A 20251-nucleotide genomic window follows, 5' to 3' on the forward strand; every position below is an offset into this window, starting at 1 on the left:
GAAGAAGCAAAACTGTCTCTGCAGATGCCATGAGATATAGAGAAAAACTGAAAGAATCCACCAAACACTGTTAGAATTAATAAATGAATTCAATCAAGTTGCAGGATATAAATTAATATACAAAAATTAGTTGTGTTTCTATACACTAATAACAAATTATCAGAAAGAGAAATTAAGAAAACAATCACATTTACAATTGCACCAAAAAGAATAAAACACTTGGAATAAATTTAACCAAGATGGTAAAAGATCTGTAAACTGATAACTATAAGACATTGATGAAAGAAATTGAAGAAGACCCAAATAAATGGAAAGATAGTTTGTATTCATGGGTTGGGAGAATTAATGTGCTAAAACGTCCATACTATCTAAAGCAAACTACAGATTCTGTGCAATCTGATCAATAGTGCAATGGCATTTTCACAGAAATTGAACAGACAATCCTAAAATTGTTATGGAACCACAAAAGACCCTGAAGAGCCAGAGCAATCTTGAGAAAAAAGAACAGAGTTGGAGGCATCATGCTCCCTGATTTCAGACTATGTTATAAAGCTGTAGTAGTCAAAACAGTATGATATTGGCATAAAAACAGACATATAGACCAATGAAACAGAATAGAGAACCCAGAAATAAGTCCATGCATATGTGGTCAATTAATTCATGACAGGGAAGTCAAGAATATACAATGGAGAAATTATCGTCTCTTCAAAAAATGGTGTTTGGAAAAGTGGTAGTCACATGGAAAAGAGTGAAACTGGACCCCTATCTTATACCATACACAAAAATACACTCAAAATAGATTAAAGACTTGAATGTACGAGGTCCGACAATTAAGTTCGCGAACTTACAACAGTGCACTTATATTGGCAGCACGGTACAAACATCTTGGTAAGGTTGCATAACCTTGGTATATCAGTGTCTCAGTATGTCAGCTGTGTTCGTGTCGACGTGGGGTGATGTCTTGCTGAGTGGCGTTCATTATTGTTGCATGTTTTTGTGTGCTGTTGCGAGAATGTCTGAGCTTGAATTAGAGCAACCAATAAACATTAAATTTCTTGCTAGACTTGGCAAGAGTGGAAGTGAAATCAGGGATATGTTAATCCAAGTCTATGGGCATAATGCCATGAAGAAAATGGCAGTGTACAAATGGATTGAACATTTTTCTGAGGGGAGAAAATACATCACTCATGAAGAGAGGTGAGGGCAGCCAATAACAAGCAGAACTGATGAAAACATTGCAAAAATTCATTGAATTGTACGTCAAAATCATCGGCTGACTGTGAGAAGCGTAGCAGACCAAGTAAACATTGACAGAGAAACAGGAAAATCTTAACGGAAAATCTTGGCATGAGAAAGGTGTGTGCAACAATGGTCCTGAAGGAGCTCACTCAGGAACAAAAGCAAAGTAGAGTCGAAGTTTGCCAAGACCTTTTGGAGAGGCAAGATGATGTTTTGGGCCATGTTATCACTGGTGATGAAACATGGGTTTACCAATACAACCCTGAAACAAAGCGTTAAAGTGCACAATGGAAGTCAGCCAATTCTCCATGACCAAAAAAGTTCTGTGAGTCCAAATCAAGAGTCAAAATGATGTTGCTAACCTTTTTGATATCAGAGGGATTACTCATTATGAATTTATACCAACTAGACAGTTAACCAAGTTTACTATTTGGAAGTGCTAAAAAGGCTGTGTGAAAAAGTTACATGAAAATGACCTGAATTTTTTGCCAACAGTTCATGGCTCTTGCATCACGACAGTGCTCACATGGCACTGTCTGTGAGGGAGTTTTTAGCCAGTAAACAAATAACTGTATTGGAACACCCTCCCTACTCACCTGATCTGGCCCCCAATGACTTCTTTCTTTACCTGAACATAAAGGAAATATTGAAAGGAAGACATTTTGATGACATTCAGGAGATCAAGGGTAATATGACAGCTCTGATGGCCATTCCAGGAAAAGATTCCAAAGTTCCAGAATTGCTTTGAAGGATGGAGTAGGTGCTGGTGTCGGTGCATAGCTTCCCAAGGGAAGTACTTTGAAGGTGACCTATCAGTAATTCGTAGTGATATTCAGCAATGAGGTATGTAGCATTTTTTCTAGGATGAGTTCGCGAACTTAATTGTCAGACCTCTGACCTGAAACTCTGAAATTTCTGGAAGAAAATGGAGTGGGTAAGGTTCTTGATATCAGTCTTGGCAATGATTTTTTGGATTTGACACCAAAAACTAAGACAACAAAAGCAAAAATAAGTGGGACTACATCAAATTAAAAAGCTTCTGCACATCAATAAAATGAAAGGGTATTGGGAGAAAATATTTGCAAATATTGTATCTGAGAAGGGTTGATATCAAAATATATAAAGAACTCATATAACTCAATAGGTACAAACCAAACATTCCAATTAAAAGAATAGGTGGAGGAACTGAAGAGACATTTTTCCAAAAAGGACATAAACCTGGGCAACAGATACATGAAAAAATGCTCTGTGTCACTAATCAGGGACATACAAATCAAAACCAAAATGAGATATCATCTCATATTTGTTAGACTATTTTTTGTCATCAAAAAGACAAGAGATAACAAGTGTTGGTGAGAATGTGGAGATAAGGGAACTGCTGTACACTGTTAATGGGACTATAAAGTGGTGTAGCCACTGTAGAAAACAGTATGAGGTTCCTCAAATAAGTAAATGGAGGACTGCCATATGATCCCGTAATCCCACTTCTGAGTGTGTGTATAAGTGTGTGTGTATATATACATATACATATATATGTAAATGTATGTATATATGTATGTATATGTACACACATACACAGAAGGTGCCAAAAATGTATATACATTTTAAGAAAGGAAAACTATTAAAATTGTAATACTCAATATATACTGGCAACAAAAGATGAATACAAGTCACGTTTGACTTCTGCATTTACAAGAGATGCTCAAAGTGGTTACCATCAGGTTCCAGATACTTCTGATTAAGGTGAACTACTGCTTGAGCAACATTGACCAAATTATCCACTTGGATACATTTTTTTTGTCACCCCCAGTATACACACACACACACACACACACACACAGTGTGTGTATATATATGTGTGTATATATTATAGTATTATAGTAAGGTGATATATACACACACACACACACACACACACACACACACACACACACAAAGGAAATGATATCTGGAGCTCCACATTCATTGCACCATAATTTTGCAATAGCCAAGGCATAGAAACAATTTAAATGTCCATTGATAGTTGAAAGGATAAAGAAAATGTGGTATATAAACACGAGGAAATATTATTCAGCTATACGAACGGAGGAAATCATGCCATTTGCAACAATCAGGATGGACCTTGAAGGCGTTAAGCAGAGTGAATAAGTCAGACAGAAAGACAAATATTGTATGATCTCACTTACATGTGGAGTCTAAAAACTGAACTGATAGAAACAGAACAAATTGATGGTTGCCAGAGGTGGGTGATGGGGAATGGGTGAAATGGGTGAAAGTGGTGAAAAGATACAAACCACTAGTTATAGCATAAATAAGTTCTGGGGACATGATGATTATAGGTAACAATACTGTGTTGTGTATTTTAAAGTGGCCAAGAGAGTGGATCTTAAAGTTCTCATCACAAGAAAAGAAGTGTTTTTTAACTCAGTGAGGTGACAGATGTTAACTAAACTTATTGTAATCATTTCACTATATATCAAATCATTATGTTGTACACCTTAAACTAAAACAATGTTATATGTCAATTGTATGTCGATAAAACTGGAGAACAAAAAGAATAGTAATAATAATTAAAATTAATATACTCTTTAGCAATCAGTAGGTTTTGTAAAAACTAGATTGTGCTAGATTTGGTAATAGTGTTTTTCAGAGTAAATAGGATATAAGGAAAGCAAGAAATGTGTTATAAAATGATTCCCAAGAGTTCATTCCATATGACAGTCTCATTATCAATAAGGTTGAAAAAGTTAGACTTTGTTAGGCAAGTGAACAAAAGGCCATCTTTCAGGATATTGGGACTCATTTTACTTAGGGAAAAATGAGTAATAGATGTAAGTAGAGTGTCTTAGTGAGGAAAACGGTATGTTGGCAGAGGAACAATTGATATGATTTTAAAATAATGGTAGCGAAACATGTTTCATTTTGAGCACATTGGGACATTTAATGAAATGGCAAGGTATAGGACAGCTTCCAAATAAAAGGCACAAGACAGAATTAAAACAGCTGTAGTCAGCTGTTTTACAAGGAAAAGCAAGTATAGAAAACAAAAATATAAAAAAAGATATATGTAAGCTGGAAGGAATGAAATATATTTTTCACCAAATGTTGATTCGCTCATTAAAAGACAAACTATCAGGGTCAAAGTGCAAAATGTAGCTCTCTATGCTGTTTATAAGAGGCTCATGCAATACAAAAGGTACAAATATAGGGGTATTTCCTATTATAGATATCAGATAAGGAAGAGTCATACAAATAAAAAAGCACGAGTGGTAATATTTACATCAGGTAAATTAGTTAAAAGATCTGAAGTAAGTAAATAAAGAACAACGAAGGACATCAGGTAATGAAATAAAAAACAACTTATATTGAAACATGTCACCATGACAGTTAAATTAGTTAAGGAAAGATATTAAAAACTTCAAGGGAATCTAATAAAAGTATATTCATATGGGAGATTTCAATATGTCTCTTTCAGAATTGGACAAAAAAAAAAAAGAGAAAGGACATAGAAGGAGTAAATATTGTAATCATTAAACTTGATTATATACGTAACTATAAAGTATATATGTATACTTATATATGTACATACATATACACATACACTTGCATTCCTCCCTTTTTTTGGTTTGTTCATGGACCATTGATTAAAAACATCTGAGAAATTCTAAAAAAAGAGATATTGCAGGTCACATTTCTATTTATTCTAAAATTTGAAATAACTAATTACAATATAAGAAAACCCACACTTACGCAATTAGGAAATATGTCTGAGGTTATCTATGTGTTAGGAAGAGGAAATCACAAATTATCCAGGAGACAATGAAGAAGAGAACAAGTTATATCAATACCTGTGGAATACGGGAAAGCTGTAATTAGGGGAAAATACATAGTTTTAAATTCCTTTATTACTTTAAAGAGGAAAGAACAAAAAAAAAAAAAAAAAAAAAAGAAAGAATTTAGTGCTTATTTAAAGAACTTAGAAAAATAATAAAATATACCAAAAGGAACTTGGAAGAAAAAATTCATCAAGGGCAAAGCTGAAATTAATGAAATAGAAAACAAATTAGAAATGATAAGTATGTGTGAAATCTGTTGTTTTGAACAGATCAATTAAATAGTTAAACCCCTTCTGACTTTGAAGAAAAAGAGCAAAAATATAGAAGAATTGGAATACGAAAAGATACAACCAATGATAAAGAAATGATTTGAAGAATTAAGAGACTATTTACTATATGCTGTTCTATGACAACTTATTTGAAAATCTAGAAGTAGGTGATTTTATAACAAAATATAAATTGTGTGAATTGACCCCCAAAGAAGTTAAAACTGAAATAGTTCAGTTACCACAGAAAAGATGGAAAAGCAGTTAAATATCTATTTATTAATTACAAAGGGTAAAAAGCTCACAACAGTCGTATTCACAGTAGCTAAATGTGGAAATGTCAATCACCTGATGAATGGATAAACAAAATTTGATATATCTGTACCATGGAATATTATTTTGCCATTGAAAGGACTGAAGTAGTGATACACGCTTCAGTGTGGGATGAACTTTGAAAACATTATATTCAGTGAAAGAAGTCAGATATAAAGAGTCACATATTGTATGATTCCATTTATATAAAGTGTCCAGAACAGATAAACCCATAGAGACAGAAAGCAGATTCCAATTGATTTAAAACTAGATAGAGGTAATGATTACACTGCATTGTGAATGCACTAAATGCCATTAAATTGAAATACTTTAAAGTGTTTAAAAGGGTGAATTTTATGTTATGTGCATTTTACTTAAAAAAAAATATACCAGCTAAATTTTACCTAGTCTTTAAATGACAAATAATTGCAGTTATTTTTATGAAGCCAGCATAGCTTTAATAACAAAACCTAGATGTAAAGAAAAGAAAGCTGTAATTTAGCCTTCCTTTGAGACCCATTATAGTTACCATGCCCACCTTGTCTCGGGTGGAAAGATGTGCCACTTCTCTTCTGTTCTGAATGGATCCCTTCATCCGTTAAATTTAAGGAGTTGGCATCTCTGTTATTTGTCAGCTGCGCTATAGAACTTTCAGTGATGCTAGTAAAGGAATATCCTCTTGGACCCTTTTGAACATAGTAAACATAGTGAGGGAAGGGGAGGCAGGCAAGTCCCTTGTAATGGATACATCTCAGTATTCCATCTGCTTGAGCCTTTGATCTTCTTCCTCTAGTGTATCCTGAGGATCGCTGGCACCTCACTTAATGTAAGGCACTGTTGAGTCCAGGTTTCTTCACTTCACTAGCTGAGCGAACTGTTAGGGACACTCCCAACTGAGATAATACTGAGTCTGGAATTTCTGGTCTTGTATCCGTATCGATAAATTCCTTTCTCTCGGGAAAACTTCGAATTCATTTCCACACATGTTCTTTAGAGTTCTGCTCATAAAAACAGACAAATCTTACAACTTCTTTTTTTTTTTTGGTATGAATAGTAGATGCTCTTGGGTCAGATTTTTATTCACCTCCCTGGTGTCTGGGGGATTTGAGTGTAATTATAGGTTTGGAAGCAGTGAGAGGTGGTGGTGAGGTGGTATAGAGGAGGATGTATGTTTCCCTGAAAAGTGACTGCCTCAGCTGGCTTGTTAGAGTCTGTTAGGCATTGTGAGGCTGATCTTCTCAGACTGGGTGACAGGGGTGCTTTTGCTGGCAAGGGAGGCTTGGTGGGGTTTATCAGATTAATAATAATTAATATATATATAATAAATAATAATAAATAATATCAGATTAATAATAATCTACCTAAATGTCTCTGGGTACCTCTCTTTATAGTTAAAAATCTAACTGATGTAGTAGATCTGGTGATGTTGTGAATTCGTTTGCACTGTAACTCAACTTCCCACAAAATTAGACTTTGAGTTTGGTTCTCAGAAGTCTCAGCCCTATGCCTACAAGAATTAAGACATTCTTTTGGGGGGCATTCAGAAGTTTTCTGGTTCTCTTAGTCTTGAGCTGGGAATTTAAGGCCTGAACTTGTTATATATGTTATGTAACTTTTCCAGTGTAGGCAGGGGTAGCCAACCCATTCTGCAGTCCTTGTACTGTTATTTTACCATAACGTTCTATTGATACAGGTAGTTGATCTTCTAAAGCTTTGTCTAGACTCCAGGCAACTAAGGGTAATACTTTCAATAATTGTTTTGCCACCTAACATCATAGACTATCAATGTTCTATTTGTCATTTGCATTATTGAAGTAATTACTATCTTCAAAACTAAGAAAGAACTAATACAAGATTCCTATCTTTAAGATTCTTTGCCCTAGAACTACTTCCTGTACCAAAAACTATTGGTAGCAGGGCTTGGTCAGGGAAAGAAAAGCTACTCTATGTATTCTGGGTATAAAGAGTTTATTATAAAATTAGGAACTCAGATGACTTGTGGAAGGGCCAGAGGTGCAAAGGTTGTGGAATCTGCTGCTGAAGGTCAGATAAGCCAATGCTGAAGATCTCAGCTTGAAGCAGTGAAATGATTATTTTTCAGTAGCTCACTGGGGATCTTCTGGAATCCTTAAGAATCTTTGAGAAGCTCCCACCGACTATTTCAGACGGCAGTATCAGTATGGTAGTTAACAAAAGCTCAGCAGAAAGCAGCTGTGTATCTTATATCTACCAGTGCATCTGCTACAACTACTTCTGGAGAATGATGGATTTTCTCCTCAACTTTGTGCCATTTGATTTCATGCATGTTCTTCTCATCGTCAAACTCTTAACTGGGATCCATTTAAGGAAGAGAATTCTGGGAAATGTGGTTCCCAGCCTTTATTTTTCAGTGATGAGAAGGACTTAGAAGAAAATGATAGTGTGCTTAATTGGCAGTTGATAATCTAGCACTGAACTGTAGTGTATTGAGAGAACACACACACACACACACACACACACACACACACGTATATCATTTATAGGTATATGTATGGCTTTTAAGGGGAAATGTATGTGTGTGTTGTGTATAAATTAGGACTGTACACACACACACACGCACACACACCTAACCCCAAAGGTGACTTTGGGTAGCAAACTAAATTAAATTACTTCAGAAAGCCCAAAGAAATAGAGGATAGGAGAAAATCCATTTTATTAAAGTAGCTGCTTTATTACGTATTTTTCACTTTTTCTCTTATTTTAAAAGATTGTAAATTTGAAAGTGATTCTGCATAGTTTCCCAGTATTGGGAAATACTCCGTGTCTTCCGGCGGCTTGCTCTTTGCCTTCTGAAGAGATAATACAGTGAGAAGAACATGATCTTTGGAGTCAAAATGTGTTTGAATCTGACCTTGCTCCTTATGGGTGTTTGAGTCTCCGTTTCCTCTTCTTTTAAAATGACTATAATAATATTTTACATCACAATTGAGAGCGTTCAATTTGATAATGCATGTGAAACACCAAACATAGTACCTGGCTTATAATAAGAACTTAGTAAGTGGTAGCAGTTTTTACCTTGTTTTCTAATTTATACCAGTGTATAAATGGCTACACTCTCTCATTGTTTTTGCTTTTTAAAAGCACATAAATATTTAATTGACAATGTTTCAAGTTACAACAGATTGTTTTTGGGCAAATGGCCTTTAGATCCTATTACTCATTTTATTTACCCGTGCGTATGTGGTCTTGCTCTTGAGGAGAAGATAGTGAAAAGAGCATTTGAGGATACCTTGGATCAGTGACTTGTGGGGGGGGAGGGGGACCAGATTTCCTGCTTCTCTAACTTTGGTATCATGTGGTCCCCAGCTGAGGGTTTCAGTTGCTTTTAAGCAGTCTGAACAGACATGGGATGATTTTGCTTAAGGTGATACCAGCCTTTTCCCCTAACTTGAGACTTTGGCTATTTTTATTCTATATTTCATTCTTTCAATTTCCATTTATATCTTCTTAATGCGTTTGTTTGAGTTGACAAACTGTAAGTATTTCTTTCATTCATAAGAAAAGCAATAAGTCTTTATATATTAACTTGATTTTAAGTCAATAATTGAAGTATTAAAACGAAGGTATAATTCACTTTTCTTATTTGTTTACTTTGATTTGTCGCAATTAAATCATGTTTTAAATTAGGAAAGACTGCAGGCAAAAACTCACAGACTGTTTTTCTTTAATAGTTATGATATTTGAAAGGAAAAAAAATAAAGAAATTCTTGGTTTCTTTTAGATCTTATGGAAGTGTATTTAAAGCAATACACAAAGAATCTGGTCAAGTTGTGGCAATTAAGCAGGTGCCGGTTGAGTCCGATCTTCAGGAAATAATCAAAGAAATTTCCATAATGCAGCAGTGTGACAGGTATGAAGAGATTTTATTTCTTTATGTACCTCCACTTTGATGAGTTTTGCTAATAATGTACAATAAAATGTATTATTTGGCCATCTATTTAGTTTTCTTTTCTGACTTGCCATGGAAGTGAGACTAATCCTTCAATGAAGATGGGGGTAGCTTTGTAGGGCTGTTTTTAGTACTTGCAGCTCTTAAGCATAAATGATGTTGTAAAGCAACATGTGGTGATAAATGATACTCAGTTTTCCCATTTTTAGGACAAATTCATGGGTGAAAATTATTTTTTTATGTTAACGGAGGGTCATTTAGCAGTCTTGTTTATATAACCGTTTTCACTAATTAAAAACTGTCATGTTTTATGTAACTCTAATTTATTCCACAAACATTTATTGAGCACCCAGTGGGCTAGTTACTGTGCCAGGATCTAGGAATACCAAGAAAACTAAGATACTGCTCTTCTTCTTGAGGAGCTGGCTGGTAATTTGGTTGGGAAGACAGATACTTAAACAAATAGCTATAATACAGCTCAGTCAATATACTGCCTGGTGCGTGGGGTGATGTGAGAAGGAGGAGGCAGGGTACCTCTCTGAGCCAGGAGTCAGGAAGTCTGGGATGCTGAGAAAGAGTTAAGTTGATGAGGAAATGGAGGACTGAGAGAGTAGAGAGAATTACAGGTAGAGAGGTAAAAAATAGCTCCCTGGTATGTGCTATTCTGATAAGGTTTAGAATTACTGCAGTGGGAAAATAGGAGACAGAGATTTGTGTGAAATGAGTTTGTATAGTCAATGGAGCCGATCATGAAGGGTCTTATACACCCTATTAAGTAGCCCGGTCTTTATAAGGAATGTAGAATATATAAATTAGGACTGTGTTTAGCTATAGTTTCTTAATCAAAGAGGAATTTATTGTTCTCCCTTTACCAAAGGTCTAGAGCTAGGGCTGGTATAGCAGCAACAAAGAAACAGCTGTCTCGGGCTTCTTTTCTTGTACTGTGCCATCCTTAGCATATGGCCTTTGCTCTCATTCTTATTATCTCATGGTTGTAAGAGCGCTGCTCCAGCTCCAGGCTTACGCTTATGTCTACATTCCAGGCAGAAGGAAGAAGGGAAGAAGCGGGGAAAGGGATTTCCCAGAAACCGTCGGCTTGTTTTATTAATCAGAATTGACACCTGCTAACTTAGAGCTCGTGTCTTAGGGGAATCTGGACAGATTATCAGTGCCAGTCAGGGCCCTATTAGTAAGAGATCTATGGAAAACTTTCTATTCCAACAGTATATAAGATCCACATAAGCTTTTTGGCTAATGAAATAACTGAATAATCATAGAGGAACTTTGTTGCTTGGGTATGTTTAATTTATTGTGTGCTATATATTAAGATTATGTTACATATTTTCCATAAAGCTATATAAGTGGAAATTCAAGTAGTTACAGAAAAAAATAATACATTCCTCAGTCCTCAGATAAAAATATATAATTGTAAATTTTCCACAGACCTTGCTATTAATTTGGTAACTTGATAAGAATGTAATTCCCACAATGATGTAGAAAAGGAAAGATTGAGGATACCATACTGTTGGGCCCATCAGGTGCTTAATATTTGCATGTTGCTATTATTATTTTATTATTATGGTTAAGAATAGTTCCGGGATTAGCGTGTGCAGAGTTTAATTGGGGGTGGTGTAGGAAGGGCAGGCTCTCAGATAGTGCCTATTATACATCTGTTCCTCTAACCTCTGTGCATCTTGGAACATATCAGCTCTTACTCAGATTTCTGCAATAGCATCCTGTTTGTTCACCTTGTCTTTCATTTTTGACTCTTCTAACCCTTTTATTTCCCTGAAGCTAGAGTGATCTTTCTAAAATGTAAGCCTAATCAAGCCATTCCCTGTTTAAAACTTAAGTGGCTCCCTCCCCATTGCTTAGCTCGATCCAATCTCATAAGGATGGCATCTAAGGTCCTTTATGATCTGATCCGTACTCATGCTTCCAGTCTTCCCTCTTACTTGAGTTTCTCTTTTAAGCACCTGTTCCCTTGCATTCTCTGTCACCTGACTCTTAAATTCTTTGAATTTGGGACTATGTCTTGGATTCTGCCACACATTCTGATTCATGTCTGGGCCACTCAACTGGAATACCAGGAGGAACTTCATATTTAACATTCTAAAACTAGAATTTTAATAGTAGACAAATCTTTCAAATTCCTGTTCTGTTAATGGCATCATCTACTTAGTCTTTCAATAACAAAACTGAGTATCATCTTTGTTTCTTTTTCTGATACTGCTGATGACACTGTCTTATAGATTTTCTTCTGAAATGTCCTCACTACTTTTATGCTCTTTTAATTCTTTGAGAGAAGGAATCATATTTCTTAGCACCCATTACAGTGCCTAGCATTGTACTTTTTGTTGAATGAATATGAATGGATGTGATATGTATGAGTAGTATGGGAAAGAGCGTTAAAATTTGTGGTATTATTAACGTAGATGTGTTATTGAGAACTTGATGTGAAAATCATTAAGAAAACAGTACAAATTGAAAAATTCCCACATAAAACAGTGGAATTTGGGTTAGAGAAAAAATGAGATTTGCATTCCTAAAATTGAAATATTTTTGTTATTCTGTTCAGCTATTTGGACGTTTGGTAAATAGTCTTGCTTTCTGCACTATAAAAAGAGACCAGAGGGTGTTTTAATTTGTTTTGGTTCATTTTAGTGAATATTTAATGTGTGTTTAATATTGGATATTGGCGTAAATATTTGAGGGAACCCATCTGCGCTGTTTATTGCTGCATCTTCTGTGTCTAGTCCAGTGCTTGGCCAAAGTAGGTATTTAATAAATATTTGTTGAATGTATAAATTATAGAATGTTAATACTAGACTGCACCTATGTATGTATTTTGGTTTAGAATTTTTTAAACGTATTCTGCTTTAAGGAAATGTTTCTAGGGGTATCTCCCTCAAACAGTGAAGAATTGAGCAGAATGAGAAACTTAGTCATTACTCATCTTTTTTACTGTATTGGGGCTCTTTCTAAAATTTTATTTGAGGAAAAGGCTTCTGGTACTAAAGCATGTTAAAGAACTATTTTGCAAGTACAGAATATGAGACCTAGAGATTTTACATGAATTGTCCAAGATCGCATAAATAGTTAATAACTGGGATGCTATAAGAACCCACATCTGCTGACTTCTGGGCCAGTGCTGAAAAAAACAATGTCTATAAAAAGATTCCAACAGTTCAAAGATAAGCACCCTCAAGGCATTACTAGGGGTGGAGGCAAGAGCTGGTCAGCAATACTTGTGAATACTACAAGGTCTGACAATTAAGTTCGCGAACTCATCCTAGAAAAAGGACTACATACCTCATTACTGAATATTGCTACAGTCACCTTTGAAGTACTCCCCTTGGGAAGCTATGCACTGACGCCAGCACCTAGTCCACCCTTCGAAGCAATTTTGGAACTCTTTTTCTGGAATGGCCACCAGAGCTGTCGTCGTATTACCCTTGATATCCTGAATGTCATCAAAATGTCTTCCTTTCAATATTTCCTTTATTTTGGGGTAAAGAAAGAAGTCATTGAGGGCCAGGTCAGGTGAGTAGGGAGGGTGTTCCAATACAGTTATTTGTTTACCGGCTAAAAACTCCCTCACAGACAGTGCAATGTGAGCTGGTGCATTGTCGTGATGCAAGAGCCGTGTGTTGACGAAAAGTTCAGGTCATCTAACTTTTTCACGCAGCCTTTTCAGCACTTCCAAATAGTAAACTTGGTTAACTGTCCAGTTGGTACAAAGTTATAATGAATAATCTCTCTAATATGAAAAAAGGTTAGCAACATCGTTGCAACAAGTTCTCGAAGGTAATTGTCAGACCTCATATGTGCCAGGTAATGTGGATACAGGGGAACCACAGTTGACATAGCTTCTGCCCTCCTGTTGCTTATACTCTAGAGAAGGGACTTCTCATATCTAAACCAAGAGATATGTGTTGTTATCACATGCATTAGGGCACACAATTATTCACTACTAATTCATTCAACCAATACATTGAGTACCTACTTCTGAGTGTAGCTCAGTGTGCTGCACACAAGAGAATCTCAGATGATGGAAGGACTTTCAGTCAGATAGAAAAGACAGGTGGATGGACAGGCTGTTTCAATACAGTGTGGTAAGAGCTGTGATGGGGTAAGTATGGGAAGCTGTGTGAGTTGAGTTGGAAGGTTATCTAACACCTCACCATTGGGGATTCAGGGAAAACTTCCCTAGGGAGGTCATACGTAAGCTGAGTTCTGAAAGATGATTTAGATATGTTGGGCAGAGAGGAGAGGTGATCCACGTGGAGGCCAGCATTTCTCGCTGGCCTTCTCAGACTACCAGGGCAGCTCCTCCTAATCTTCTGTTTGCTGATGTTTGTGGGTAACATTCCATTTAACACTGTTTCTGAGGTGCGCGCGCGCGCACGCACACACACACACACACAAAGTTTGAAAATCACCATATTGAAGGATTTCTGATGAACTTTGACAGTTTGTATCAGTTCATGTGTATGTATATTCAATTTTGGATGGGCCAAGAAATAAATGGCTGTGATTTATAGTAGAAAAAATTTGGTGTTCACAGGAGAATGTTCACATTCCCTTTGTAGAGACTCTGTATTACCCCTATTAAGTTTAGAAAACTGTTAAGATGGTAGAAGGATATTAATGAAATTTATGTAATGAAAAATAGCCATTTCTTAACTATTTTAATATCACATGCCCATAATAAGAGGACTTTAAAAAAATACACCATAGAAAATATTTGCAAAAGATTTGTCTGATAAAGGATCGTTATCCAAAATATACAGAGAATTCTTAAACCTCAACAAGAATACAGATAACCCAGTTAAAAATGGGCCCAAGACGTTAACAGACACCTAACCAGAGAAGGTATACAGTGGCAAATAAGCGTCTGAAAAGATGCTCCATATCATATGTCATCAGACAAATGAAGATTAAAACAACAATGAGATACCTCTACACACCTATTACAATGACCAAAATTAGGAACACTGACAACACCAAATGCTGGTGAGGGTGTGGAGCGACAGGTATTCGTACTTCCATTCATTGCTGGTGAGAAGGCAAAATAGTACGGCCAGTTTAGAAGTCAGTTTGGTAGTTTCCTTACAAAAGTAAACATACTTTTAACTGTATGGTCCAGCAGTGGTGCTCCTTTGTATTTACCCAAAAGAAATTAAAACTGATGTCCACACAGACACCTGCACATGGATGTTTATAGCAACTTTATTCATGATTACCAAAAACTTGGAAGCAACCAAGGTGTCCTTCAGTGGATGAATAGATAAACAAATTGGTACATCTAGATAACGATATTATTCAGCACTAAAAAGAAATGAATTATCAAACTATGAAAAAACATAGAGGAAACTTAAATGTACCTTACTAAGTGAAAGAGGCCAACCTGAAAAGGCTACATACTGTATGATTTTGACTATCCGACATTCTAGAAAAGGCAAAACTATATATATATGTGTGTGTGTGTATATATATATATATATATATATATATATATATATATATATATATAAAACTTTTATATGTATATAAAAAGATCAGTGGTTTCGAGGGGTTAAGAAGCTAGGATGGATGAATAAGCAGTGTGCGGAGGATTTTTATGGCAGTGAAGCTACTCTGTATGATGCTATAAAGGATGGACTTTGAGTAATAATGATGATTCATCAATTGTAACAAATGTACCACTCTGGTGGGGCATATTGGTAATGGACGAGGCTGTACATGTATGCGGCAGACGGTATATGGGAACTCTCTACTTTTCACAGAATTTTGCTGTTAACCTAAAACTGTTCTGAAAAATAAAAATCTATTAAAAATACTTTTAGCAGTACATGGGTTTCTTCAATTAAGATGATATTCAAGTTAATATAAAAATGTTAATTATCTTTCAGACAGTAAAAGTTGACATTTGAATTTCCATAAGAAGCTTAAACATAATGATTCAGTCCAAATAACTTATACCATGAGTAGTGTTTATATAGGTGCAAATAGGTAAGAGTTTGTAGTGCTTCTTCCATTTTTTCCCTCTGGTTTTCCTCACTTCTCTTTTTATATGAATTCTACAGTATTTTGAGTTGTGGTACTAGAAGAAGACTGTTAGGATAAAGGTTCAGGGGAGATGTGAAATGGAGACAGAAGAATGGAAAGGATGTGATCGTTAGGCATGAGATGAAAGGAAGCCAAAAAAACAAAACAGAAAGGGAAAACAAAGGAGAAGATATTAGTTTCATTTGGCTGAATGTGTTAAATAGGGGAAGGGATGCAAATAAATGGGACAAGAGAAGGAACTGCTGTGGGTATAGCACAGGGGAAAGGAGTAGAATATGGCTCGTAATTGTCACCCCAGTTATCAAGACATCATGCTTCATACAAATTGGTTGTTAAAAAGTAGTCACGGGCATGTAGGGTACAGCATAAGGAATATAGTCAATAATGTTGTAATAACTATGTATGGTATCAGGTGGGTACTAGATTTGCTGGGGTTATAGGTGGGAGGGTGTTGGGGAGCAGGGTGAAAAAGATGAAGGAATTAATAAGTACAGATTGGTTGTTACAAAATAGTCATGGGGATGTAAAGTGAAGCATAGGGAATATAGACAACAATATGGTAATAACAATGTATCTAGTGCCAGGTGGGTAGCAGGGGCATCACTTCTTAACTTATATAAATGTCAAACCACTAGGCTGGACACCTGGAATTAGTATAAAGTAGTATTGAATGTCAACTGTAATTTAAAAATTTAAAAAGGTGGAAAAAGGAGAAGGGGGAATAAGAGGTCCAAATCTCCAGGTATAAAACAAGTAAGTCATGGGATTGCAATGTACAGCATGGGGAATATAGTCAATAATATTGTGATAGCATGGTACAGTTTCAGGTGGTTGCTGGACTAATCATGGTGATCACTTCTTTAGGTATATAAATGTTGAATTACTATGGTGTACCCCTGAAACTAATATAATTTTGTATGAGCTACATTTTTAATAAAAATCTTTAAAAAATAGACATCGTACTTCACCTTTGCTTCCTGGTGTATGCTGTAATATGACTTGTTTCTTCCTTGTCCCTACCCCCAATGAAATTTTCAAAGTCATATTTAACTATTCTACTGTGCTAAGAATACACAGAATTGGTAGGTTCTCATACATCCTGTAAGTCAATATGGTGGCTTTGTCAAGATTCTTAGGCATTATGGCTAAATTAAAACTTTGTGTGCTGCTTAAAATTATATAAAGAACACTGAGCTAGTGTTTTGGAGGAAACTCTCAATGCCTCTTCTCAAGCCTTTAATAATCAATGTGATGGTTAAAAATAGATTTTAGAATATCTAAATAACTGTACAGTTAGTTAACTTGATGGCTAGAATGAGCAGCGTCACCTTTAGCCTCTGAAAATCCTGTACAGGAAAATCCTCTTTAGATGCTATTTGTCTGTTATTTCCTTGCATAAACTCCTTCAGGGGTTCCCCATAGCCTGGACTTACTTTTCTTTTTTGTCACTAGTCTAAAGTGCACCCATTTTTCTCTCTAGCATCGGCCATAGGTCACATATGTTTTTTAGTGAATGTTCATTGATTGAATTATTTTAAAATACATGAATGAATGATAAATGAATTTGAATGAATGATATCTATGTCTGGAAAAGGACTGAGTTTGAAGTCCCAGGTCTTGAACTCTTTGAGCCCATTTATACTTGTTTTTAATTTTTTAAAAATGATGGCTTTAAATTTTAATCATTAATTTTGCAGTCTCAACTTTATGTTTAGTGTGCAAATGAAAGGAGGCACAGTGGATAAAACACAGACCAAAAACTTGCTTACTGCCTCCTAGCTTGCCAGTCTACATCATTATCAAATTGTGTTGACTGTATCTTGAAAACATCTCTTGAATTTGCTTGATTTTCTATTTGTTTTACTCCCACTTCAAGCCACTGACATCTCTTTTTTAAAATGTAGGTTTTATTATTATTCAGGTAGGGTTAGACTAACAGATCAGGAGATAGAGTGCCATAGAAAGACAGATTGTGATACTTACAGATACCAAGAGGAGGGAGCCTGCCATTCAAGGGGGTTGAGTAGGGGAGGACCCATCCAGGGAAGCACCAGGGTCAGCCAGGAGGCAGAGGGAAAACGTGGGCAAGAGCCTTTATTGTGGTTTCCCTGGGAAGGAATGGCGAGACAGGGTAAACGGGGTTAGGATTGGCTCGTTTGAATAATTTCAGGGGGCTCTGGACAGAGGGCTGTTCATAGTTGTCTGGTACTTGGCCCTGGGGTGATTAGGACCAGGGAGTTGTGGCCCTGGAGGTGGCTGATGATATGGACTCCAGATTGGTTTGTTTGCAATGAAAGGTGTGCTCATAAGTCTGTCTCTAGGAATTAGCTAACCCTGAGAGGGACAGTGGAGGCTTTGTCAGCAGGTCCCAAATGTGAGAGCATCACAAATACAGAAAATAAAATGATAATACAATCTCTTCCACACAGAGACGAACCTTCTAAGTGGTCTAGCTATGTCCACATTTGCTTTCCTACAATCTAGTTTTGATGCAATAGCCAGAAAAATCTTAAAAAGTATACATTAGATCATGTTATTCCTCTACTTAAAATTCTTCTCTCATCTTTTCTTGCATATCTAATAAAGCCCAATCTCCTTAATAGGCTCCTGCTTCCATCTGCAACTCCATTGTGTTCGGCCTTATTCTTCACTCACTTTATTCTAGGCAAACTGATCTTTTGATTCATTGAAGATGATTTGCTCTTTCTCTTCTCAGGACAGTTCTTGGATGCTCTTTTTTTGGTTAACTTCTAGTCAACCTTTGAATCTTAGCTTAAGTGTTATTCTCTTGGGGAGGCCTCAGGTCCCTTTTGTTAATTTTTCTGTGATTGTTCAGTTTTTCACTTACTCATTGTTTTTGTTTGTACATATAAGAAGGGAGGTACTAAGGATAAAATGGAGAGCAAGACAAATTGACTCCTATCCTCATGGAGCTTCTTTTCTTCGGGGGACACAGATAAAAGTCAATGACAAAGTAATTACAAGATGTTACAAATGCTTTAAAATAAAGTACTGATATAGAACATATCAGAGGGTGACCAATGGTAGGTCACTATACACATATAAATGTAAGCATTTCTTTCTTTTTCCAAATCTAATTTATAGTCCACAATCCACAGATTTATAATCCACAGATTTGTAATCCACAATGGAGGGAGGATATTTTATTGTTAAAGCTCACCCGTGTCTATTTTCAAAGTTTTTTTCATATATTCCAAGTCAGGAGGTACCATGGAATATGGATGTATGCCATTCTTTCATATGAACTAGAACAGTTTTGTTTACAGAAGTGATGAATGCAAAATAAAGTCTCAGCCGTTTTATCTCATAGCACCCTTCTTTTCTTTCCACAGTAATTATACTTATTTGTGGGTTGAGTGGTCTAATATCGGTGTATTTCATGCTGGTGTGTGTTACATGGGAGTCAGAATTGTGTCTGTTTGGTTCACCACTGCATATCGAATATGTGGTCTAATTCCTTGGTTAGGTAGAGAGTCAATGAACGAATGTTAAATGAATGATAGAAACTACATGTGGCTGTATGTCCTTAATGTGGATGTTTTGGTGGTCTTTTATAGTACTTGCCATTTTTATTGTTAATTTTTCCTTAAATTATCCTAGAAAATAATTTAACCAATGATTTTTCTAGGTTAAAATTATTGAATCCATGTTTTATTATCTAGAACTGTTGAATTTTTATCCATCTACTTGATTGTGTATTAGAATGGATCACAGATTATTTTTTGAAGAGAATTTTACTTTCCCCAAAGGCTTTCTTTTGACTCACCCCTTAAGAGAGATAGAGCTGTCTTTTCAGGGAGCTGCCCAGGTTAGAATCCCTAATTTTCATAAGAGCTGTCAATTCTACCCTTAGAATTGCGATTACTTAGTGATTGCAAGATAAAGTACATATACATTTTCTATGTGCTTTTCAGTGAACATAATCTTGAACTCACTGCTACCTTTTCAAATTTTGAAAGAAAATTAATGTCTAAAGAGTTTTCTGAAGGATATGCAATCTTATCTTCTGGAATGAAGTTTAACTGTGGGTCTATGTCAGTCACCTACAGAGCTTTTAAAAGACCTACTGAATTAGAACCTCTTAGGTGTGAGGCGTGGGGTGTGTTGGTTCTGATGCACAGCCAGGTAAGAGAGCAGCACTCCCTGTAAAGGTCTCCACACAGGCACTTGTACTCCAAAGAAGTGTACGTAAAGAAAGCTTTTTTAATGTTTCTCATAAGTTGAAGTTCTGGGTCTGTATATCAGTTTCATTTGTTTGTAAACAGCACTTTCCTTAAATGTTTTAGTGAACACTTATGAACTCCTAATATGTACTCTATTCTCAACATCTAGCAAAGTTGAGTATAAATTTGAGGTGTGAGATGGGGAGTAATGAGAGAGATGGGTAGAGAGATAGACTTTGAAAGGTCTTGTACGTGATATGAAGCAGTTAAAATTTTTTCATTTTGGTAATGTAGAGCCATTGCAGTGTTTTTTTTTTCTCCTTTAATGGAGAGTACAATTTGATCAGCTAATTTTACTTTTGTTTTAAAGGAAGGTAATCTTGTCAACTGTATGGAGCATAGATTAGAAGGGGG

At 35.9% G+C, this 20251-nt stretch overlaps 1 protein-coding gene across 1 annotated transcript in view; it reads left to right on the forward strand.

The window, feature by feature from the left end:
• The window catches only part of STK3 (serine/threonine kinase 3), a 301757-nt gene that overhangs the window by 33763 nt on the left and 247743 nt on the right, over nt 1-20251 (forward strand). The window contains exon 3 of the mRNA XM_019757652.3: nt 9414-9542. Coding sequence (XP_019613211.1) covers nt 9414-9542 — 129 coding nt within the window. The remainder of the gene's footprint in view (nt 1-9413; nt 9543-20251) is intronic.

This window comes from Rhinolophus sinicus, chromosome 6 (genome assembly GCF_057876585.1).
Source record: "Rhinolophus sinicus isolate RSI-liver-muscle chromosome 6, RSI-T2T, whole genome shotgun sequence".
Lineage (NCBI taxonomy): Eukaryota > Metazoa > Chordata > Mammalia > Chiroptera > Rhinolophidae > Rhinolophus > Rhinolophus sinicus.